General features: G+C 40.8%; 2 protein-coding genes across 6 annotated transcripts in view; both read right to left on the bottom strand.

Moving 5' to 3' along the window:
- col14a1a (collagen, type XIV, alpha 1a) overlaps positions 1-9,516 on the bottom strand; it is a 125,267-nt gene extending 115,751 nt beyond the window's left edge. For all 3 annotated transcript variants that reach the window (XM_079693687.1, XM_079693688.1, XM_079693689.1), the window contains exons 1-2: positions 9,334-9,516; positions 7,792-7,907 (exon numbers count right to left, since the gene is read on the bottom strand). In XM_079693687.1, the coding sequence (XP_079549813.1) occupies positions 7,792-7,885 (94 nt within the window). In that variant the 5' untranslated portion in view covers positions 7,886-7,907; positions 9,334-9,516. The remainder of the gene's footprint in view (positions 1-7,791; positions 7,908-9,333) is intronic.
- A 6,687-nt stretch (positions 9,517-16,203) lies between these two features.
- Positions 16,204-22,551, bottom strand: LOC307046824 (uncharacterized protein; the record flags this gene model as incomplete). 3 transcript variants are annotated; one of them, XM_079693468.1, is made up of 5 exons in its annotated part: positions 16,425-17,479; positions 17,664-21,642; positions 21,859-21,931; positions 22,037-22,178; positions 22,283-22,551. In XM_079693468.1, the coding sequence occupies 4 exons, from the start codon at positions 22,428-22,430 to the stop codon at positions 20,743-20,745; spliced, it is 1,263 nt and encodes a 420-aa protein (XP_079549594.1). In that variant the 3' UTR covers positions 16,425-17,479; positions 17,664-20,742. The 3 variants fall into 3 exon arrangements, with proteins under 3 accessions (XP_079549593.1, XP_079549594.1, XP_079549595.1); XM_079693469.1 differs by having other exon boundaries at positions 16,425-17,475; XM_079693467.1 differs by lacking the exons at positions 21,859-21,931; positions 22,037-22,178; positions 22,283-22,551 and having other exon boundaries at positions 16,204-17,479; positions 17,664-18,092.
- Between the last annotated feature and the right edge of the window lie 3,918 nt (positions 22,552-26,469).

Raw genomic sequence — 26,469 nt, 5'->3', positions numbered from 1 at the left:
GTTGTTGTTTATGTAAGTTTACTACAAAGTATTTACCATAAACAACTTATTTTTTATTTCTATGTCTACAAAGTTTCTATAAGTGAGTCAACAGTCATCCATAAATCTGATGACACTGGCAATGTACTGTAAACTTTACCTGTGGGCACTCTTCAAATCATTTCAAAGATAGGAACAGGATAATAATTTGATTCTCTTTTTGCTTTGTCAAAGAAAAATAAGCTGAATAGGTTTCAAATAATTCCTTATTAGGAATCATTGAGTGCTCTATTCATACTTATTTCTTACTGAAATTTCGCACTACAATGTTTTGTTGTCGTTTTAATTTCTGAATGTATAAAGAACTCATTTTGCAGCAATCTAATCTAGACATACAATACAGGGAATAACTGAGCTACAATTTGAAATGCCAAATAATTCCTTTTTGAAGGATCGCTCCCATTAACTGCTGACCCATGTTGGCAAACCTACAAAAAAGACTGCTGATTTTCCAATAAATAGCATCTGATGAATGTTTGTAGAGTGCTGACAATGTAAAGACTGAACATCAGCCATTATGAAAAACTGTGCAGAGGAGATATTGGTAATATGATTTTTGACAAACCTGTGCATGATTTTCACTCGCTGATGAGAACAGACTTCCATCTTTCTCAACGGAAAATCCCAATCAGGCCATAATTAGGGAGCACAGCATTTTCGTAATTATTGTTATTTTGTAAGGAGACTTGTTTATGTTGGTATTTTAGAAAGCCAGTTTGTTAGTTGAGTGATAAATGTGATTTCAGATTCTTGAGAAGAAACCTCGGACAAAATGAATCTGGAGAAATGGGTAAAAAATACGATTTAGTTTACTTTTAGTATATTAATATTCTGCTACGTTTTTAATGTAGTATTTATATAACTTATTAAACCTTTTTCCCCTCCTACTGTATAATCAATTATCAAGGGTAAAGAGAAAATCCTTATTTTAACCATAACTTTCCTTCCAAACATCCTTGATGCTTTAGTCATGGCATTATCTCACGCATTAATGTGAAGTGCCAACATTTAGAGAAGCCAAGAGAACAGAACCCAGTTTCAAGTTGTCAAACAAGGACAACTTCTTGAACCTTTTGTGATGCTGTTTGATCATCTTGCAGAGACACGGTGCAGCACTTCACAGTTTTACATTTTGCTTGCTCCCTTTCTTAAGCAATCACACCATGCCACCTATCAAATACTCAAAATGCATAGGATGAAACGGTATAATTACACCACACAATACGGATCTATGAATAATTTAAGTCTGGGATAGGGCCGGCTGGTAGATTATTACTCTGGTATCATTTAGTGTGTGCTTGATGGTAGTTGAATTGAGTTTGCAGAAAGGGTACTAATAACAGAGGGAAAATTGCTTTGAATACTTTCATCTTTGTTGTGCATACCAATGAACACGCACACACCCACACAGAATATAGAAATCGTGTGTAAAAAAGGAATGAGCCAACTATGACTCTCTTTTATTCTGTGATTGCATGTCAAGGTCTATGAGTTGGAGGCTATTCCATTATTCCAATGACAGCGACAATGATTAATGAATATGGACATAATAGCTCCAACGGCTGCAGATGCTGAAAGAACATGAGGGTCTCTGATATGAATTACCCTTTACAAAACGTCCACGTCTGATCTTGTTTACCACCATACCGCCATAGATACTCACACACTCTCCCTGAATCTAGGCACCATGATTATGAAACTAAATAGACATCCTCAAGATTGTAGACTCCCTGGGAAGGTGGCTTAAACTCTCCACCCTAAACTAACAGAATTTAAAGCTATGAATGGTGCAAAAATATATCATGCAAACCAGAGCCGTTTATCTCAAAGAGTCACACGGCTGGAAGCAGCGAGCCCCCCGCAGCTCCATGCAGAAGTTTCTTGCCAGGTAATGAGTGCAAGTCCAGCCATTTGGCAGGACTTTGGCGGGAACTGCTTAGCAACACATTTTAGCTCCAGTAGATAGTCTCGGAGTCAGTGAAGCCTCAATGAAGCCATTACAAAATCCCCAGCGCCAGAAAATCCATCCATCAAACCCATCAAAACTACATTTATCATGTTTTCACTGCAGCTGAACCTTTATTCAAAGATGCTCAAAAAAATAGAGTCTAATTTGAAGTAGGAACTTCTAATCTCCTCACTCTTCAGGGAGTGTGAACAAGAAAAACCTTTTGACTGCAGGTCCAGTATGAAGTGAAATTAAGTGGGTTTGAGTGCTACAGGCGCAGCTTGACGCCCCCAGTTTGAGAAGGGATGACTCTTCCAGGATTAGCAGCAGTGAAAACTAGCAGGGATTTCTGGATACAGTTAGCAAATGCTATCCAATCCTCTGCTTCACTTCATCTCCTCTCCCCATCCCTCCCCTAGTTCCTTGCTGTTTCAACTTCCATCCCCATCTTCTGATTTGGCTCGCCGTCCTGCTCAATGTTGGCTTCTTTTTGTCCTGTTACTCTCGCTTACAATTAACTCTCTTGTTCTTCTTGCCACTTCCTTAATTCTTCCTCTTTCTTTACTCAACAGTCTCTTCATTCATCTGTCTTTGTTGCTCTGTTTCGCCTCATGTCTTTTCTTTGTCTTGTCGGAGATTTCTGGCTTTTGTCAATTTCCCTTTTCCGTGCTAGTTGAATATTTCCCATCCTCTCTAACCCCTAACTCTAACTTCTCTCTCCACTCCTTACTAGAATCTTTCTCATCTCCTCATCCATTTCGTCCTTTCATTGTTTCCTATTGTCTCCTGTTTACAACATTGAGGTTCCTTTCTTTTGTTTCTTCCTGTCTCTCCTCTTTTCTGTTCTTCTGTTTCTTTGTACTTCCCTATTTGCCTCTCTACAGATTACCCCCAATACTGACTCCATAGTGACTATTCAGGCTCCAGTAGATTCACTAATACGTAGGATTTACAGATGACAACGGCGTGCTTGCTCCGTCACCACAAGATCGTACTGTACATGAAGGGGATGGGGGAAGTGTGTGTATAAGTGTGTAAGAGTGTGTATTTAGTGCCTATCTGACGCTGCAGCACACATCGTTAGATGAGTCCTGCGTCTTTTTGGTACGAGAACTGTCTGTTCACAGAGATAGCACTTAACCCAAATCCACTCTGGCTTTTTAATTCCACCTCTTTTTTATCTCCTCTGCTGCTCTCATAGAACACTTTACTCTTTTATCACATCTCTTCATTTTATCCTTGGGTTTAAACTCTCTTCCTTCTCTCTGTCTCTCCTCTTTCCTTCAAGTCTGCTCTCATCCTATCTCCTCCTCGGCACCCCTCTTCCAGGTCCTTTAACGCCTTTTTTCTCTCTTTCATCGCTTTACCTGTGTAAGTGATGCCTTTTCCCTCAACTCTTATCTCTCCGCTGCATTGTGTGTGTGTGTGTGTGTGTGTGTGTGTGTGTGTGTGTGTGTGTGTGTGTGTGTGTGTGTGTGTGTGTGTGTGTGTGTGTGTGTGTGTGTGTGTGTGTGTGTGAAATCTCTCTTAAGGACTGGCTGATTATTAAGAGGCTGTTGATCCGCCCCCACATGTGCAGTCTGGTGAAGGAAGCCATAGTATGTTGCATGTCTGCACTGGAGAAGATATGACAAAAGAAATACTCAACTAGTTTGATTTAGCAGGAAATGAATGACATTAAATACAAATTAATATTACCCTCAGGATTAGCTGGAGAACAAAAAGCGATGGCCAATATGTTCTGAATAATCATCATGTGGACATAAACACTACTCAAAATAAAAAATAATGTTGCTTTGTATTGTTACCTAAAATTGAAAAAAGTCAATGCTGTGTTTATACCTTGCCCATTACCAACCGGTAAAATTGTTATTTTAGGTTTGATATAATTTGCCTAATCTGCTTTTTTATCAATCTATCTATCTATCTATTTATATATATATATTGTTTCTTGCCCTTAAAGGTAACTGTTTGCAGCAATACTTTTTTTTTTTAACAATCTCATCATAACCAATATAGATTGTGATCAGAACAACTAAAAAATACCCAAATTGTTAAATTATAAATAATGTAATTGTGTTTGACTAAAATAAGGAAGTTTCTTTAATTTTAGAAAAACTCAATTTGTTATAATCTCAGGCAACTTGCAGAAAACTGCAGCAGCAAGATAAGTGTGATTTTACACGTGTGATTTTACACATGTAATTTTCTTCACTCTGGCAGATTTTCACAGTTATTTCAAGAAAGCCAGGACCCAAGAAGCCTTCGAACAACTTTGTACTACAACAATATGTACTGAACCGTGAGCCACTTCAGGCTCTGCACGCTATTACACTTTGTATATTTTAGGAGGCCTGTCTAGGTTCCAAAACACTAGTATGCTATTTTATGCTTTTCACACAGCAAATATTTCACCTGAAAACTATTTTTCCTACCCGCACTGTATAAATTGGCATATGAATGCATATTGGATGAAGAGAGCTGGACATCCAGAGTTATAACATTAGAAATGTTGCCCTCTCTTTCCTGCATTGCCAAAGCCTTGTATTTAAAAAAAATCATTATTAGCTTATGTTCCCATTAAATAAAGTGTATTCAATTTATTTACATCTACAATGATGATTCATGCTCCATTGAGTTTAAAGTGGCTGACGATTATTACACGTTAGATCACCAGTGGTCGAGGTCTGGATATTTTAGCATTTTTATAATTCAAAACAGGTTGTTCCATCTCATCTTCTCTTTTGTTTATGAATAAAGATTTATCATCATTGGCTTCTCTCCCTGTTCATTACATCTGAAATTATTGACTGACACTTTCACTCATACTAATTCACCAGGCTGCCCTCTAACCAGAGACACTGGGAACAAAAACACACACAGACACAAATACAAACTTGCAATATCCTTGTTAATGTGCTAGAGCACATCATCTTATGTGATGTGTCCTGCAGCACGGTATTGATCCGGGCTTTCAGACAATCAACCAAATCAATGACAATAATTAACTGTGCAAACAGTAAGCACAAACAAACATAAGGACAACCCACACACATTTAGCATATTAACAGTGATACCTTATCTAGGGAACAGAAATGACTATAATGTTTAATTAAAGATAAGAAAAGACAAAATCAGATGTAACAGTGGCAGACTTCCTACATGGCATCGTACCTCCATGTATACTCATTTAGTCACTGCTGAATTGGAAAGTGAATCACAAAGTGCCAGGTCACTCCCACACCCTCTGAGGAGTGAGCTGAGAACAACATTTACATTTCCCTTTTTTATACTTTTCAAGGCCAAGGTAGCCTGAGAACAAAAAACAACCTGGGTTGAAAGCTGCTCACTTTCAGTATTAAGAACAGTTTCAGAGCCACTCCCAAAGGGAAATCTAACTGGAGTTGTACATGCAGTGCAGACTGCATTCTCCAAATATTGTCTAGTACGAAAATATTTCAGATACAGTCATTTAAACTAAATATTTTTAGGAAATATAATGCTGCCAATAATATAAATGTTTTAGCTGAGGTGCTTTGTGTGGTTATGTGTGTCTGTCTGTCTTTTCAAGACTTAGTGCAGACTAAAATAATGAAAATGAAAAATAATCACTGGCTTCCTAAGATTGCTTATTAATTCAATTGAATTTCCCTCTCACATATTTACCAAAATAAAGGGTATTTTTATAAAATAAGCACAATTGCTCAATGACAATCACGATTTCTTGATTAGGGTGAAATGATGCACCAACAAGAAATGTTCTTTGACTTAAATTAGCTTATTCATAGCTTGTTAAGAATAATTGCCAGATATTTTTCTTCATTAGTAATTTCTTGCTGAAAATGGACTGACCCACTCAATGGAAAAGGTAGGCTAGTTCCTGACGATACCCAGACATTTGTTGTGTATACAAACATTCTCCATTGGTATACCACACACTAATCCTCCAGCTCAAATCCCATCTGACCAGATGTTGCAGTTTACAGGGCCAAGCGCAAATTAATGTCCATCACACGCACCCTAATGAAGGGATTGAGCCACACTCCCACCATGTCTGGGAGGTGGTCCATGTTCTGCTGTGATTCACTGGGATCAAATCCCAGCAAAATGTATGCTGCCACACTTCTGTCTCATCTCGAGTTTCTCCAATGAAAAACGTAACCTACAGAACGTGGAAATTGAAAAAAAAGGTTCGCAGAGAAAGTTAACTGAAGAGAAAAAGAGTGAAAACGCCTTCTTTCATTTGAAAGCAATTGCTGTTTGACTTACACTGGTAAATAAACACAAGGCAGCCATACACAGATCCAATCAGGTTTCAAGATGATTGATTTTGAACAAATGCAAAGAGAGAAGAAAACAAATCTTTGGTTGATTTGTATGTAGTGTTTGTTCATTTAAAGACATGCTGCTTCCCTGCTTCTCTAACACTGCATCCAGTAAGGAATTTGAGCCACACACACACACACACACACACACACACACACACACACACACACACACACACACACACACACACACACACACACACACACACACACACACACACACACACACACACACACACACACACAGGTCAGCTTAATCTTTGTAAGTGTCTCCTGGGCTCTTTTTTATATGATCTCTATCCAGATAACTACAGTAGGTCTGATCCATTGCATTTATGAGTCTGCCAATTGCAAACACACACTCCGACAAACGGAGGTACAACACACACAACACACACACACACACACACACACACACACACACACACACACACACACACACACACACACACACACACACATACACACACACACAGCAGTCATTGGATTGAGAATAAAGGTCTTAGATAGTTTGATTGAATAATCTGAATGTTCTCAGTCAAAGCATCATACATATTTAGAGGAAATAGTAACCCCCAACATCCATTATCACAAAATAAGAGAAGATGAATGTGTAGTTTAGCTTAAGCTCTAAAGCTGATAAAGTTAATACAGTCACAGATCTTGGAGAGATGAGGGGCAGGACACGTGATACGGTGATAATGCCACACAGTGGATCATTTACACTGCAACTGGATTTTTGACTCCAGTGATCAAAAACATTGCACACAACAAACAACAATTCCCATTTTTTGATGAGACTCAGTTTGATGTAATCAGTTTAGCTGAGGTGAGGTTGATTGTGAAGCACAGTGGAGCGTTATTTATTGGGCAGCACATTGCCTAGGAAATCATAACAGCTTGAGGCGCAGCCTTACAACACGTTTATTAAACCCCCTCTGAAGCGAGGCAGCATCGGCAGCGGGGTTGCAACCACTGCCATGCTGCCAGGGTGAAATGGCATGATGATATGGAGGTGATATGATCAGGAGTGTTTGGCTGAGCCTGCACATCAAACGGAAAGGCAGCCGAGGGAGGAATGATGTGGAAACAGGGGAGGAGACACAGAGAGGTCATGTGAGGGATGGGAGAAATATTTGGAGATAAACAAGGGCAGAAAGGTGAGGGGAGAAGGGAGATAAGAGTGAATCATCATGGGGAGAGGTTGGATGGCAGAGCTGGGAATCGAGGAAGACTTTAAAGCAATAAAATGTTGATAGTAAATATGAGTGTCTTACTTGTTTCCCCAACCAGGGTTTGTGTGTGTATTGATAAGACGGTTTTGGGACAATTAATTTTGTGCTTTTTTGGGTTTCCTTCATAATAATATTTAAAAAAAAATACAAAATATGTTATGGGTTAGAAAACGGAAAGAGGATAGATGTGGGATGGGAGGTGAGAAGCGGAGAGCAAAGAAGGGACAAGAGAAAAAACACCTACCTTGACTCTGTGCCTTTGAGGGGAAATGGGACACTAGGACCAGTAACACCAGTGGAGCCAACAAACACCACCTATACTTTCCCATGGACAACATCCTCACAACCAGCAGTCTAGACCTGCACAAAGAGAAGTAATATTATGTTGATAAAATGCAAAGCAGAGGGAAAAATTAAGAGAGAAAGTCACTCAGAGCAAGAAAGAAGTTAAAGGGGAATTTCAGTGATTTCATGAATGCCATTCTGTTGCAGAGTGGCTCTGCAAGTCGAAGAGCCACCTTGCCCACGCGACCCCAAAACGCTGATCTGGAGTCAGTTAACTCCGGTCTGATATTCACTTTGATACAATTATAGAGCAGCAGTTTGCGAGTCTAGACTGACCACAGAGCAGCGGTCGGGCCTCCCGCCCACACTTGGGAGCAATAACAGTGGAGGACTTTGTTTGAGGGAAGAGAGGAGAAATAGTGAACAAAGTAGCTGACAGAAATAAAGATGGAGGACAAACAGTGTGATAGACAGACGGGGAGAGAGCAGTTTGATTGACAGTTCAGCGAGGACAAACACAACAGCTGCTCTTCTCCCTATCTCCTTCTATCACCCCTCACTTTTTGTTCTCTACAGCCTCCCTTTTTCTCCAGCCTGCCGCTCATTATCACACACCAGGGATGGACACAGACGGACACACTTATCATATCTCTCCTTGGGAAACACACACTCGCTGAATAAAACAGCACGTGCAACAAAAGTAGTTTCAGGATAGAAGGAACCTTCTGGTTGTATTATTATGACAGCCAGCTTCTCAAAAGTCAAAAGGCGAGAAATATGACAATGCATATTCATAAGCATAAAATAGGAATAATTTTTTTTCGCTATAGACCGGCGTGCATAACCTGAAGAGGGAAATGAGAAAGATTAAACAGAAATGGTTCTCTCTGAGTGTCCCTCTAACACACACACACACACACACACACACACACACACACACACACACACACACACACACACACACACACACACACACACACGTTTATTAATGTTAAAAATGTATCTCTCGACACTCTTTTACTCATTACTGGTGAAACATAAACGCATATTTTCGCCAAGTCTAAATCACTTGAAGCAATTAAGTTTATATTGTCTTCAGTTTGCGTAATTTCCTCATTCCCAGTCCAAAGCGGAACCTTGCAACTGGTTAATTGGTTAATGAAAACCAGGGCAGAGGCGTCGCCCTCCCTCAATAAAATAAAGTAGTCTATGTGCTTGTTTTTAAAGGGTATTTATGGAATAGCCTACAGTTTTAGGACTTTCGCACGCATTTATTTTATTCTCGGAAAATTGCCCAAGTTTAATTCACTGATCCCATCTCCAAACATCCAACGTCTCCAGTGATCATTTCAAAATGCTACTGACTTGTTTAAATGAAGTTTCTCAAAAAGATTAAGGTCAACATATAAAATATGGTGAAGTTAAGTCGTTGCGTTACTACAGCACTTCACACCTGAGACCGTCTCACTCACACGTGCACAATGAATGAAATCGTCTTTACCTCTCAAGTCATCAATTCAAAACGACCTCTTATCCCCAAATGAAATCCTCTGAAAACCAAAAACTGTCGGGATCTCTTTCTTCTTACTCTTTCCCTCAATCTCTTTCTTACTCTCACTCCTTCTCTCCGGATACAAATCGGTCAGTCCGGAGTGGGTGTTTCTCTCCTCGTTATTCAGCCATCCCCCCTTCCAGTTTTTCCTCCCTGTCCCAACCCTCTCCTTCGCCCTGGTTCATCTCAGAGAGAGGGGGGGAGAGAGAGAGAGAGAGAGAGAGAGAGAGAGAGAGAGAGAGAGAGAGAGAGAGAGAGAGAGAGAGAGAGAGAGAGAGAGAGAGAGATGCGAGAGTGCCGATGCGCAAAATCCCCCGCTGCCAACCTGCAGGTTTCAATCCGGCTTCAGCCCCTCGGGGCCCTTTGTGGGTCTCCGCATTCACGATGGGACTTGTCGTGGGCAAATATCCGGAATCAGTGGCTTTTAGGGAGCCACATGGTCGTCGCTGAAGCCCGTTTTTATAATGTGTTTGACTTGTAGAATAAAAAGTGTCAGTGCGCTCGGAGCAGGTGCGTATTTATTTTTCTGCTGCGCGGAGAGCTTCGATATTAAAGGCACAATGACACTTTTCACTCGTACTGGAAGTTAGATTTTCAATCGGACTGTAAAGTCAATTGCTCCGTTTCAATTAACAGCCTCTCTCTACCGCAAACATCTCCGTAGATATCCAAAAAGATCTTTAAATAAGACTTATTTCAAACCATTTCCTTCTCTCACCCCTCAAGTCATGAGGTTGGCTAAAGAATATTGTACAAAACCTTCTGTACTAGATTTGATGGATGTCTCCAAATTGTCCAATATGTTCAAAACCATAACCTCAGTCGGTCAGCTGACATTGTTTTTTAAATTATAAGAAATTACTAGTTTTAAAAGAATTATTTGAGGTTAAAAGTAACTTTATTCACATTCTTGCTGAGAGTTTGTTGAGAATATTGAGACCACTTCAGTGGCTGTCCTCTAAATATGAAGCTACAGCCAGGGTGGTTAATAGCTTAACATTAGGAGGACCACATCATATAGGGTACCAGTAAGCTTACAGTAGCTCTGTCCAAAAATGTAAACAAATTGGCCATACCAGGACTTCTAAAGATTACAAATGTACAAACTAAGTCTTGTTTGCTCAGTCTGCACATGCACATACGTCCAAGAGAAAAAAGGGACATGTTGTGGTTTATGAAGGTATGGCCCAAGCTACTTTATGTCTTTATGCTAAGCTAAGCGAACATCTGTAAGTGAATATCTAATGGTCAATATTTACAAGTAAGCTAGTATACATATTCTCATTGAATTATTGACAAGAAAGACAATTAACATATTTGTTAAGCTCCTTTAAACTCTTAAAAGAGTTTTACAGTGGATCGGTCAAAGCTAGTGCTGTCTCATATTGAGCAGAGAAATAAATACTTGTGTGTTCTGTGTAATCCTGTTTATAGACTCAGCTCCTCTGTGGGTGAAGAGACTTTGACTTGCCCTGAGGGGCGGGAGAATGGGAGTCATGGGAAAAAGGCTAGTGAAATGTGCTAGTGGCTTAAAACGCTGCATAGCTTCACTCCAGGTGTGTCCCTGGGGGCACTACACACAAACAAATGCTCTTAACACACACACATGCACGCCTTGGCCAAACACCTGTCCAGATGCCTCACACACTGTAATCAAGTGCATAAGGATTCTCTGTCGTCCTCCCTCCATCCTCCTCTCTCTTCCTCCCTTCCTGTCCGTCTGTCGTCTCTTTCCCGTTCATCTGTTGCCCATTTGCAGCAGACCACACACCTAACACAAACAACGCTGGCTGCCAGAGCCTACAGACATGCTATCTGCGTTATAATAGTTGATATCAAAGATTATTAGCTTAGCTCTATATAATTCCCCTGGTCAAAACAGGTGGAAATAACTTAAGGTCCTTATTAAATCACATTTAATGGGACATTTCATCCCAATATCAATGGTTTGCGGGTAAAGTTCGGTGGAAAGAAAATACTTCCTTTGTAAAACTGCTCATAATAAGATCTGTGGATAATCTTGACTCACAGGGTCATGATTTCTAGGACTTGAACACCAGAAGCCGAGTGCCAACTTATTATATTATGAGAGATAAGGCACACTTCTCTGTTGTCGATATCTCTAAAAACTCAGCAACTCACATCCAAAATATATAGAATCTATTACCTGCACTATAGGTAAGAGGAATAATGTCTAATTTAGGTTTTGGGCAACTGTCTCTTTAGGACAACATTAAAACCAATTAGTTTATCTCTCTTAAGAACAGGTAAAGTAAGAATTTGTTTGGGTGAAACTGCAAGTCATATGTAAAATAATGTGCTGTCATTTTTGGTTTAACTTTGTATTCTGAGTGGCTGTGGTCCCAGGTGGCGTTTGTTTGACAGGTCCTCTCTAAGGACACAAAGGCCAACAGACCAAAAGACCTGCCCGATGGATGAACCATGCTTCTGTTCTCCTTTCCTTTCATTTATTCATCTGTGTTCCCATCTTCCTCATCACATCCTCATTTTCATTCTTATTCTCTCCCCTTTTCACCCTAATCCGCTCGTCTTTCTTCCGTCTATGTTTTTGCCATCGCTGACCATCCCAACTGTGGCTTTGATGAATAAATGCATCAGTCACATGGGAGAGTTGATACACAGGTCATTTATCACAGTACCATATGGTGCAACTGTCGAGCCTCATATCGTTTTTTAAAGTCACTGCACCGCAATACATGTCTGTTAACTGTGTACAGGTTCTTCTCAGTCCTAGTGGTAAATGGTCCTTTTAGCTTTGCTGTCACACATAGTGTTCACTATTAAAGTCAATTAAAAAATGCTGGCTCAGACATCCTTTTACCTGTGTTACAAGTCTATGGCCTGAAGCTAATCTTTCTTTTTTTCTTCCTCCTTCAAGAGTTGTACTTACTTATAATATTGCTCAGGAATAGAAAAATGTGTGCAGTTTAGATCAGCAGCTGTCTTACTGTGTGGGAATTAAGGTGATATAAGACAGATCTTCCATTTGTAAAACCTGGATGGTACAGCAGGGGACTTTGTGTCGAGACACTATAGATAAAAAGTAAAAACGTTGACAGCCAATTATATTCAGTTTGACAGTGAGAAGGTTTAGGGAAGTGTTAAGCACACAAACAAAGAGTCTTTTTTAAAATTGAAAATGAATACACACCATTTTGCATTCATATTTTGTCCTCCAAGAGGCAGCTTCTTTGATGAACTAAGCATTTGTAAAACACTTTAGCTAAAAAGCCTTTAAACTGATAATCCACATAACAGTTGTTTTTCTTGCTTTGGTCTGTAATAAGAAGTCATTCCTTTGGTGTTTGCACTGGACAAATGTATTGTAGTAGTCAAAATGATCCAACTCCACCACATCCTCCTGTATTTCCTCTGCCTACCTATAATTAGAAACAAGTCACCATTGTTGGCTTTGACCAACAAAGAAAGCTGATATCCTGTAGGGAGAGGATTTCTCCCAGGAAACAGGAACCCCCTCATTTGTGTTTGTACAAGCACATGCTTAAGCTTGAATTGGGTGTAGGACAATTGTCTATTTAAAGATATCAATCAGCAAGAGAAAGAGAGCAGCACATTATGTTCTCAGAAATGGTTGTTATTAATAAAGCAAAGGTTGTTTCTCTAAAAAGTAAAAACTGCTGAAATTCAGAAGCTGCAGGAGTGATGTGATTTTAACTTTTTTTATTTGATCTGTTTGTCAAGACAGACCTTGGATGCACACACACCCAGAGAGGGAATCACACACATTGAAAGAAGTAATCTATCTGCAAACACACATAATATTACATTTAAACAAAGACCACTGACACTTTTTCGCTCTCTTTTGTTTTCACACATGAAGGCACGCACACACACCTCAAGCCCCCTGCCCTACATTTTCCAGACGAAGAGATAACCCTAGGCGTGGGGCTTGGCAACCGTGTCACCTTGTCACACACACACACACACACACACACACACACACACACACACACACACACACACACACACACACACACACACACACACACACACACACACACACACACACAATAAGCTGCATTCTAACCAACAGAATAAACATGGAGTGTTTGTCTTAAGCTTTAGAAAGAGACCTAGATAAGTTCAAGTAGAGTTGACAAGGACGCAGGTACACTACTCACTCACACACATAAACTCAGACAGACTGAAAAACCCTTCATGCTGTGACTTTCAACCTTTTTTCAGCTGGACACACACACACCATTAAGACCTTGCTCTTTCTTGAGCACCGTGTTAATAACAAACAGCAGGTTAATATGAGGGCAGCAGCAGACTGAAGTGTCTGCAGCCTACTGATTAGCCAAACTAGCACAGTTATTAGCCGGTTTGGGATCTGAAACCAGACCTGCCCTTCTCAGAGGACTGCTAACCTGACAGCTATTACTAAGATAACTATCTTAACCGTTTAAAAACAGCAATTCATTTATAGGTAATACGTTCTTAATCTAATGACCAACGTTTTTTGTAATATGCACAGGCAGAAGCAGGGGCGGCGCCAGGGGGGAGCTAGGGGGTGAAGCACCCCCCAGGATTGCCAAAGCACCCCCAAGAAATATGTTTTTTTTCCGATTTTTTTTTTTTATTAAATTAAATTAGAAAAATTATTGATTACATCAATGCAAATGTGAAACAAACAAATGTTTGACCAAAAACATAAAGCCAACACAGGTGATTAGGCCAAAGGCCAGCACCCATTAGATTTTTGACCTACCCATAGGCTAAATTACTTTGTGACACTTGAGTGACTTCCTGTTAGCTGGAGCGCCAAATTATTTGCTAACAGCAAAGTGACAAATGGATCGTTTTTTAGTCCTTAAACGTCCACGTGTGGACACTCAATCAAAACCACCTGAAAGCGAGAGGGATTCTGCACATAATAGGCCTCGTGAGTACAAGTAGCTTACTTCTGGCTCTCTGTGTTTCATTCAAGCTCTGCTCTGTGTGTGTGGCACGAGCCATTTTGTGTGCGTGCGGGAGCACCGGTGGGTCTCTACCGGAGATCGTTGTGGTTAGCATCTGGTGCTAGCTAGCCAAGCTAACGGATATAAGCATAAGGAGCTTTTTCAACAACAAAGTGGAGGGAGAACTCTCTCCTGTCAGACTGAGAGTCTCAGATAACCTCAGCTCAGGTGAAGTAAAGGACTCTCAGTGTTTAGATAGTTAACTTGTCTAGTTATTTCAGTGGGTCTCAAACGGTTTGTTTTAAAAGGGGAGTGATTTGTAAAATATCTATAAAGAAATAGTAAATCTGTTTACAGTTCTGTTTCATATGTATGTTGAGAGATGTATCCATAGATCTCTTCATTTTGCTCTCAAAGTACACCAGATTGATGCTTTTAACTTCAATATTTAAAAAATAATCTTCCCAGGGGAGCATGCCCCCGGACCCCACTAGAGGAGGTGAGGACCCTCCTAAAGGAGGTGAGGTCCACTCCCCCTTGTAAAAATAGCCCTTTACCCCTGCTTACACCTATATGCCGTGAGCTGATTACCGAGCCTTCATTGTTACAGTCGCGGGTATACTGTGTGTGCATGTGGGGAGCTACTTGCCAACCTTGAGACCTCAGAAATCGGGAGCACTTCAAAATGCAAAATGGGGGGGGGGGGGGGGGGGGGGGGGGGAGAGGTGCTAGTGGATCGCCGGAGCTGTTAGATTAACATTAACATGCTTATATTGTAGTTCTAAGTGTAATGCCTTGCGGCCTGTAGCACCATCCTTGATGGAGCATATGTGTGGGCAGGAAAGGAGTGAGCAGAGAGTAGAGTAGTTGTCGATTTTTGTTCTGTTTTCTGTGACTATCTACCTCACCCTCTCAGACTTTCAGTTGCGCGCGCTCCTAAAGAGACGTGTTACCATGGAAACCAAACAATGGTGTAGCTGTATTAAAGTCCGAGTGGAAACAGTCCTGACTAAATCAGATTTTGTCAGAAATCGGGAGAAATGCGGGAGAAATATGACCCCGGGAGGAAACCGGGAGAGGGCAATGAAATCGGGAGTCTCCCGCGAAAATCGGTAGGGTTGACAAGTGTTGCAGTAGAAAATTCAACTGTAGCGCTGGTGCATTAATGGGAAACCCTTAAAGTTTGAGCACCCTCTATGAAACGTCAAGCTACGGCACAGCAACTCCTAGAGAAAATCTCTGGCGCTGCCACTGGGCAGAAGCAGCGCCGTATACACAAGTTATTGAGCCGTTTCCGCTCTACATCCTGAACTCCTCCCTTCGATGCAATGCACTTCCGTTTTGGCGGACTGGGTTTGTTTTGCTAGCTAGCTCCGTTGTGCCGACAAAGCACTGATATCACAGAGACAAAGAGGATATAACAATTACAACATGAAGAAAAGTGGTTCGGGAACTACGTGTGCGGTAGTTGGTTGCAATCACTCGAGAAAGCACCTGAACGAGTGGTTAGATAGAGAGTGCTACGACCACAAACCAGCACCCAGCTCCCAGCCATGTTGTTCATTAAATACAGATAAACACAACAAATACTGCATGCATTGTATTTTTTAATATTATATATGAATATTTTCATAGTGATGTAATTGTGTGGGCTGCTTTTATATTTTAATTTGTAATACCTGTTAGGATTAAACATGTGATCTTTCTTGTTGAAGCCATTTCTTTAGTTTCCTCTAAACAATTAATTCATTCAGTGTTATTTATGTACAGTATGAGCTTAATATGAATGATGAACTGTGTTAAAAGAAATTGTAGCACTCTAAGGAACATATGAAATGCAATAATGCAATAACAGTGCAATAATGAAATTAAATTATATCAAACTTTATTTTCACTCAAACAGTACAGGCACATATGATATATTGCACAGCATAAAGAGATCATGTAAATTGTGCATTATGTAAACAACAGACAACTGTTGGCTCCTGTGGGCATGACCTAAATAAGGCAGTTTATTTTGGTTTTAAAATGCTGAGATATTTACTGCAGAACTGTAACCTTCCCTCAACAAAATCGTCAACAATTTTCGGGAGCATGTGGGCAAAGTAGAATGTGCGCAGCCTTATGATATGCCCCTGGACAAAGTCTTGGTCGTAGGGTACTTCGATTTCTAGGTGCTCAGTTTTGTTCCAGATCACCAACTTGGAGTGCTGAAGCCCTGTGCAGTGCATCCCAATTTGTACCTGCATATAGTAGCCTTTTGGACCATTGCAGGCAATATGGTAATCTATCCTATTTCCGTTTGCCACAGTTGTGATTTCACAGTTCTTTGTTGCCAAAAATTCTGCAAGTGACTTGTTTCCCAACACAGGTGATTTGATCTCCAACAGAATGTCTTTGTTTATCACTCCATCGGGAGATGCTGCAAGCCACGGATCCTTGTCGCACACCACTAAGCCTTTGGTTTCAATGCTGTTGCCCAGAGTTTCCAAATAGTCCCTTGCAAGTTCCTCCCCCTCCGCTCCTTGACGGGTTGCAGCATTCCCACGGAAGGATGGGTGTAAGTGTTCTGACAAAAACTTGTCGGGCGCCGTGGTTGAGCGAATGGGCACCTTTCTAGCTGTGCTCGCTGTGATGCGCACTCTCCGCGCATCATGCCAGACCTGTTCTTTGCTCTGTGCTTTTGTAACCTTCTCGATCTCCTCAAGCCGGGCTGTGGACATGTTAATGTACTTATCATAGAAGGTTCTGCATTTTACACAAGCCAGTGGTATGTGGTGCTCATCATGGGTTAGGAGATGGAGGTGTGGACATGGTGTTGGCTCGGTGATGGAAGAGGTATCAGCATTAAAGCAGAACTGCAGGAGGCTATTCCCAGGGCAATTGAAAAGTTCTGCCATTGGTGAGGCAAGTGTGTTCTTCCTCCACTCTTCATGAGTCCTAAAGAGTGTCACCTCCTGTGCCGGTTCTGGAGTGGTAGAGGATGGCTGTGAAGTTGGTGGCGGCTGGTAGAGATCCTTCCTGTTGTGTCGTTTGAAGCGCACATACTTCATCTTCCTCTGACCAGCATTTCTTTTAGACCCAGCATTCCACTGGTTCTGTCTGTCTGTGCAGGCAAGCCCGGTTTTCCCCTGTCTCACAGCATTTTCTACCTAGAGAGCTAGAGTAAAAACAGTGCATAGATATTATAATGGGTTCACTGCAAACATGTCATATGATATAATACATCATGGCATACACACACTTTGCACTCTAGCCAAGTAGCCTATGATGTAGTTCGGATACCAACAACAAAAGACATAGGCCTAGGCTACAATGGTCAAATAATCTAGTTACCTTCCACAGGATCGCAGCTGAGTGGGAACAAGATCTCCCTGGTCCAGCAACACACGTACATCCCGCAGTTTTGACTTCTCCAGCTTCAGTTACCAGCACCCAAGCATTATGCCACGCATTGTTCAAACACTGGCTAGGCTCTACCTTTGCTTTTAGATAAACAAAACGATCATGTTTGTATGACATGACACAACCAACTTTGTTGCTGTGCAAATATTGATATGCCTCGGAGGCCTTCAGACTGTCCATTGCTTTTCCATCTATTGCCATGGATTGAACGAAGTAGGAGCAAATTTTGCTGTACGTTATGCTGGGCCACGTCGTCATGTTATCCTCCCAGTTTTGCACTGAATTCGGGTGGGGGAGAGTAACGCCATCTCCAGTCAAAGAAGTAGAATCGTGTTCCCAAGCTAGCATCACTGTTAGCATCGAAATCGCTGTGTTTACACCAGTGCCCGTCTGACTGTTTACACCGGTTTACACCGACAGACGCTGTGCAAAAGACTTCCGGCGGAAATGAAGTGCATTTGTGTAGGGTTATGGCGCTACCCGTGGTTTGTCGCGTAAACTTGTCTATAGATAGACCAAAAACGGTTATCGTCACGTGGTTCATGTAGACGAGAATCGTTCCCCGGAAGTTCATGGCGGGCAATGTGAATGCATTGATAACAGGAGATAGAACTTCGACTTTTGGTAATTATTAGTGAATAAAGGTTTTGATTTGCAATATTTATACAACAAATCGATATGTGTATGTATTTACATCAATATGTTTTAAAAAATAAAATAGAATTTGCTAATATTAAGTGATAATATTAGGATTAGTGTGAACAACTAGTTTACATGTTAGGCTAACAGTGCCTTGGTTAAAGAGCCTGTTGCTGTTTATTTATAGCTTTGAATTCTTTCAAACCAATATTATCTTCTTAAACTTGTATAGTAGTCAGGAGCATCACTTTCTAATGTTTATTGATATATTTAGAGGGAGGGGATCTAAAGGAATGCTTCAAAATTCAGATTAGATTAATTTCTACCATTTTCTTAAATTCATGGTAGTTTCAGTAATCCCATGGTAATTGAGGACACAAGTTATCTAAATGACTAATGTCATCTTTATGGCTTTCAGAAAGGACAGGAGACCGACAGGTGACTATCAAAGGACTAGCAGCAGCAGCAGCAGCAGCAGCAGCATGATGATGATGATGATGATGTTAAATGTGTTGTTTTAGGAACATCCATTGCAAATACATGGAATTCAATAAACATTGAATAGCATATCATGCAGTTTGTCTGTGCCTTTTCCTCCGTGTTGTCCTGGTTTGCTGTGCTGCCTCCTAGTCGCCACCATGGTTTGCTGTGCTGCCTGGGGATGCTCAAATCGCTCTGAGAAAGGAGTACGAATGTACGGCTTCCCCACTGACACAGAGCGGAGGAAAAAATGGCTGGCACAAGTCAGCAGGAGCAATTTCATGACCAACAGCAAAAAAATATGTGAGGTTAGGTTATTGTATACAAACACTGCATTTGCACTTTTTCACAAAACGAAAACCACACCATTGGGAAAGCTTAATGTTTTGTTTAATACAAAAAAACAGGGAAAGGCTTGAAAAACACTGAGAGTTGAGACTCAGGGTGCAGGGTGAGGGTCTTAGTGCAGGTATTCAGGCTCCATTGAATCCCCCTCTGGTTCTTGTGCTGAAAGAGGGAGTAACAGACAGGAGAAAGGGTTATACACACCTATATAGCACACCTATTGGATGGGAAATTGCCTTGGGGAGATAAGGTGTGGTCTTTGTTCCCAACTGAATTTATGGAACTTTATTATTTGTGAGTTTAACAAAGTATGACAAATGGCATCAGTAACAGATGTGATATGAATTTCTATAAAGTTGTCTCACATTCTTGGTCATATTTTATATACAGTATATAATGAGTATAACATGTCCAGTAAGTATAAAGTGTTTCCTAATACTGTGTATTCAACCACTATGGTATAGTGTATGGTAGGGGAGAGCGGGCTAATGTGAGACATTTTTTACATTTGCTCTCCTGTAGGCGAGCTAAAATGATATATCAGTAACATTTACACATTTCCCATTAATTCAGGATGTTTCCTAGCACTGGAAATGATCAGAATGTCTTCAGGACAAAGGGCAGTGAAAATATGATTGTTTTTTAAAAAGTGGTCTTGTGTCTCACTTTACCCCAGCTAAGGGGTGAACTGAGACAGACTAGAGAAATCAAGGGGGTAAAGTGAACCACTTACCTTTTCCACTTTTAAACTACCAAAACAACACATGTTGTAACAGTTAGAATCCTGACAGATAGATTGACAACCACACATTCCAAAACTAATGTCGGATGCGCAACATAATCATGGGGATTGGTCAATTTAGCACATTTTTTAAACAAAGTAACTCCAAACAAAGTCAAATACAACATAATATATTTCAAAGTGCTTTAATAAACATTCAATTAACCATTTAACCAGTTAGATTAGAACACGATATGATATGAACATCAGCTGCATATTTAAACAAGGCCTACTCTACATTCCAGCCCTGAAGGTTACAGGGAAAGGTGAAGAGTTGCTCTCTCCGTGTTGTTCCTCCAGGCCTATTAGGTTGAGGCAGCTTCTTCACCACATCACCTTTAGGAACATGTGCCACATCCTTTTCTTTCATAGCAAACGTGGGTCTCTCCCACTCTCTGTTGTTTCCCTGGGTTTTTCTGAGGAATTGGGTTAGTATTTCGTCCCCCTCAACCTTCTCAACCATGCCAACATAACGGATACTTCGGTGTTTTGTGGCAAAGTTGACGAGGACGAAGTCACCCACGGACAGATCTTTGTTTCCGGGGTCACTCCTCTCATCTTCAGAGCTCTCAAAATCATCCTCAAATGGGACAGGGTCATCACTCTCCTCCGAGCTGCTATCTATGATTTTCTTCTTGGGTGCCTTCTTTTTCGGTTTTCCCTTTTCTTTGCTATTTTGCTTTTTCCCTGCCAGTTTCTTTTGTCTCTCTTCATAAGCCTGTTCTATGATTTGCTTCTCTGGAGTATCTGTTAAGATGGCTGTCTTCACACACTTTCGTTTTGTTTGTCCTCTGGGGGGACATTTTGGAAGTGGTATGATTTCCTGAGGAGACACATATCCAGATCGTGAGACAGCTGGCGAGGCACATCCATGTGGACCATGCAAAGTGGATGGAATAGCATCAGCGAGTGGAATAGCATCTGCAGCAGGTGGTTCATCTGCAGGGGGTGGATAATCTGCAGGCCGTGGACCATCCGGATCATCTGAAGTGGATGGACCAGTGGATGCAGGCCGCAGCTCAGGGTTTGGCCGGTCTGACACCATGGATGGTGCAAACGCCTCCTCAGGGAAAATATCTCTGTTATATGGGAAGATCCCAGTGGACTTGAAGCCAGAGGTGATATTGCGTGTGTCACTGCTGACAAGAAGGCCTCGTTCACAAATCCTGCAATCTGATAGATGGAGACTGTTTTGCCAGGGTTAGATCTCATCCACCCATCAAGAGCTCGGCTGTATAGGGTCTTGAACGGGCCATACACCGTCACGTCGAGAGGCTGCAAGCGATGGGATGTGTGGGGTGGGAGGGTGAGCAGAACAATACCATTACTCTTTGCTTTCTCCACTGCCTTGAGTGAGATGTGAGCTCTCAGATTATCCAGGATTAGCAGCATGGGATGGTCAGGAGTGCACTTAGTGTGCTTTATCAAGTGATCGAGGAACTCAGGCCAGGTGTCTTCGTTCATCCATCCTGTTCTGGTGGAGGCACCTTTGGCTCCTGGAGGTGCTCCTATCATGAAGTCGTCCTTAAACCTAACTCTGGGGAAGACAAACATGGGAGGTATGGCATTCCCAGCAGCATTCACTGCACACACCACAGTCACCAGTTCTCCTCTCTCAGCTGATGTGATAGAACCAACTTGCTTTTTCCCTTTCTCTGTCACAACCTGAATCAAGTAGAAAGTTTAGAATCAATGGCATGTGCAATCAGTAGGCTACTATTGGTCTAAAGGTACATTTTATTTTGTTGCAGTCCATTCATTTTTTTCTAGTTCACAGGCTCACAACATTACTAATAGCATTAGTTTCAGCATTCTGCCAATAGCTAGCTGGTCATTATCACAAGCCACTCAGTATCAGTCTGCTGCTCTCTAGTAGCTTACCTGCCGTGGCTTTTGTACTGTAAAGACGCCTGTTTCATCCACATTGTAAATCATGTGTGGAGGAAATGTGTGTCTGTTAAAGAAGAGAGGCAAGGGAAGAACCTTATCAGAATCAAAACCAAATCTTACAGGTAAAGCCTCCATAAAACATTTGCAACTAAAGAATTAATTCTGTCACCTGTCCATCACTACAGCCAGATTTGTAAAGAACTCCCCCACTGTAGTCTTATTGAAGGCTGTAGCCCTTCCCAGGGATGTTGCCTCCGGAGTTCGGACAGAGAGATGGCGACGGGCTAGAAAGCTGCCAAACCACTCTACTCCTAAAGAGTGGACAATTCGTTATTATAAGATAAGCTTTGTGGCAAGATCAGTTGGCCTAAGTTGACCTACAGAATCATGTGATCTCTTGCGCACCCTAGCCTACCTGCACATTGTTTCTCCATCCAATTGGCAGGGACAGGGATATGGTTTTTGTCTGCATATTCAAATGCCAGTTCACGGCACTTAACTGGAGCAAGGCCATGGAACTGGTCAGCCAGTTGTTTTAAATGTTGGGCAAGCTCCTCCTCCATCTCATCTGTCAGTATTCTTTTTGCCTCAGCTACTGCACCCCAGGCTACTGATTTAACTCTCCCTTTCTCTATTTTCTTAATGAATCTTTGGAGGGTTGTCTTGTCGATATTTCGTTCCTTTCCTGCTTGTGTTAAGGACTTCTTTCCTTGCATGACCTCTGCAGATGCACTCTCCATCTCTGTGAGGGGTGTTTGGCCCCAAGATGTCGTCCTGATGTATCGTCTTGGCATGATGACTTTTCTACAATGTTTATGACATTAAAATTAAAACATATGTATTGTAATATTAGACTAAAATATATATAAGACTAAACTTAACTTGTGCTTCATGTCGGGGTAAAGTGAGACACTGTCTCACTTTACCCCACAGCATCTGTCTCACTTTACCCCACAGCCACCATTTTAGAAAAAACAACATCTCTAGGCAATTCAGGCTAATCTTTAACTAGCATCAATCACATGGTTTTATATGTTGGAAGTTCATCAACATGTATGATATAAGTTTTTCAACCTGAATCAATTTGCTTTGATACTACAGTTGATTACGTTCGCAGTAAGAAAATTTACTTTTACATGCAACAAACACATTTTTGTGAAAAAAAATACTTACCACAGAACCAGCACCAACTTCTCCTTCATGACAAGTGGGGGGTGGGAAGGGGTTGAAAACATTATGGTCACATGACCGCAAATTTGTTTCTTTGCCTAGTTACAGCGGGTGTCTCACATTACCCGGTGTCCCACATTACCCCGCTCTCCCCTACTATGGTATGGTATCCTAGCTTAATCTGTTATCTGTAAACGTTCCCTAAATCTACTAATTTAGGGATAATCCACTGACATCCTTTAATACACATGTTAATTTGAATCAGATGTACTGATAATATCCGCAATATAAATCTTTAAGCTTCTTCTTACCTTTAAAAGTCCGTCACGAACGGTCTATTATGCTGCAACTCTACAGCTCTGCTAGCCTTGGCGCTAAATTCCGGGGAACGATTGAGAGGCTCCACGATCCGCCATTGCTGTAAAAAATGGGTCCATTGGAGTGAACGGAGATGACATAACTCTCAGTCTATACGGCGCTGGGCAGAAGGTACACCAGCGCTATCTCAGTTGCACACGCACAGGTCTTTTTTATTTGCCATATTCACACATGCTAGTGTGGCTCCAGGGATGGCAATGTCAGTCTGTCAACATTATGGAACAAAACGAAATAAATATCCGAGCCAGTATTCCGGGATTGCCAGGGAATTTTGCACAGACTTTCAAAGTCCCATCAGGATGAATTGTAATAATTATGGTCATCCTTGAATTTTTATGTAGCACCATCATCATCAGTTATTCTGTTTAGGACAAAATTCTTGCACAACATTTTCTCAACTTAACGTTAGACTAGTGAGCACATTTTAGCTTGCTAACAAGCCAAACTAAGATTGACCTCTAGGAAAACATAACTACTAATCATTGGTCTGTTAGCATTGTAATGGTGATCATGATAGCATGCTAACAAAGTCTTATTCTCCAATCTCCAATCCTAAAGACATCCATGAATTTGCATTAAAAGCAACGTAGATGACAAGCAATATAGAGAAGTCGGTATATAAGACTTATGAAATAAGTACATTATTATTGGTAAAATAACTTTAACCGTGAGTTAGACTTCCCTAAATCATGCACCAGCATCCTTATAAGGCGTTGAAACAAATGGGTTTTAATACCAATATAGTATCTGATCTAGGCTCTTTATGATCTCCAGTCCCACCAACTGGTATAATTATATTTTGTCAAATAAGTTTTGGAAAAAAAAGGAACTGCCATTTGAACAAAGTGCGACTCCTGCCAGAGTGAGCCAGATCCCCAGAGCTGGCAGACAGAGTTTAAGAATCATTTGGCAGGTGGCTAACATTTCCACTTGCTGTGACTTGTTCTAAGTTCCCTGCCTGTGGGGAGGGAAGTGGGGGACAGGAGACAATTCCCTTAACACCAAACACTGTAATCATGCCTCAAAGGCATTCTGTCCATCAGCCTGAGAGGGCACTGAAACATTCCTCATCTCCAGATATCTCTCTTCTCTGTGTAATATTCAAATTGTTTTATATTTCCCACGTGATAACACTGATGACCTTTATTTAATCAAAGCAGTAGTCACGCTTTTTTAGCACCCTGTGTCAAAAAGCTAATTAAACCTTGAAGAATATTGTGATCCAGTTTATCTTATTTCAATTGTCTGGTATTACATTATTTCTCTGCCTCAATGTTATGTATGACACAACCAAAGAACAGGGATATGAAAATATAATATATATATCACTATACCAGCATTAAGATAAATAGGGTATACTTTGAGAGACTATTCAAAGATTATTGCCAATACAACATGAAAACTCCTATTCTTCTTAATTTTAGAATTTCTGTGGCTTTTGTTTATCTGTATTGCCTGTTTAAAGCTCTGTATGCGTGCCATTTATTTAAAAATATCCATCACGCTCGGCAATAATTAAGGAAACACTGAGTCAGGACAGAAATTAGCGAGACATTTTGCCTTTCTTGTTCTTGTCCAACACTATTAATACAAATCAAAGCCCTGCTTGCAATGCAGGTCATAATTCTCCTTAACTCCATTATTTTGGCTTCTGTCCCCGTCACAAGAGGGATATGTGTATTAATTACTTCATCTTGGCTTGTAACGTCTGCATTGGTGTTGCTTTAATTAGACCAACTGGGCTTTTGAAACTTTAATATACGATCATCCCGGGCCTCTCTGAGCTCGTACATTTTTAGTGAGTTGGCCCCATTTGGAATTGGATTCCTAAACTTTGGCAGATTGTGATTCTGTGTGCAGCGAACGTGTTTTACATCAACAAATTATTAAGAGCCCATGAAAAGAACAATTTGCAACAAAAAGCTCACAACTCCTCCAAAAACATAATTATTGTTTGCCTTATATTTGTTCTAACACCGACAACTTTGAATACTTGAGAATAAGAAACCAACAACTCAATCCAAATTATATGTAAAGTTTTTTGCTTTGCACATATTCTGTTGAATCAGTGGTGGTTTAAATGTAATACCCTCATTGCTCTCTTCTTGATCTTGTCCTCAAGCAAAAAACTGTCCAGCAGGCTGTCACTCTATGTTAATGTATGTGTATGTGTATGCGTGTGTGTGTGTATGTGCAATAGTTTCTCATTTCCTGTTTATGTATTACTCTGTTGACTGAGCAGAAACACAGACAGACACCAGACAGATGAATGGATGGAGGTGACATAAAGGTTGGTTGCTGAGCTAATCACTGGATGTCTGAATGCAATGAATAGACATAGGTGGATGAAAGGTGGCGATGGTCTCATCTGATAAGGCCACTTCTAGTTAGTGTATCTGTCAGTCTTCCAGGAGGATAGAGGGATGAAGAAAGGGAGAGAGAAAGAGGACCCTCATGCTTGTATATAGCCACAGTGAGTAAAGTGTTACTACAAAATTACACAACTGTGAGGTGAAGGTCAACATTCATATTCTTTTGTAACTCACCTTAATTATTTTTTCATTATTTCAGTTGTCAGATGTGTGTGAGGTCAGGAATGCTTGAAGAACAACTGTAGAGGGGTCAGCCAGTTAAGAAGATCATGCAGCTATGCATTTAGTATTGTATTTAACACCCCAACAATAATTGGTAAAAATAGATTGAACGTGGGCAATTAGAAGAGTACTATGATCAGACAATCAACAACCAAGTTAGTCTTCTTGTTCTGTGGATTCACACACAGACCAGAACACAGTTGGTCGAGTTCGACACATTTTTCTATTAAGTCAATGGTCCCTCGCTACAATGAATAACATTTACCAAAGAATACACCAAGGCTGAGACATGGTGGGGTTTAAGGTAAAATCAGCAGAAACATTTACGCTGTGGAGAACGTGTGCTACAGTACAGCAGCACCCCCTGTTAGTAAACTGTTGATAGTGCATTTAAAAAATAGAAAAAGGGGTGTCATTCAAATTTGACAATTATGAACAAAACAGATTAGCCTACATGTTA

Source organism: Notothenia rossii (genome assembly GCF_949606895.1).
Source record: "Notothenia rossii genome assembly, chromosome: 7".
In the NCBI taxonomy this organism is placed as follows: domain Eukaryota; kingdom Metazoa; phylum Chordata; class Actinopteri; order Perciformes; family Nototheniidae; genus Notothenia; species Notothenia rossii.
This window is presented reverse-complemented; position numbering and strand designations above follow the sequence as displayed.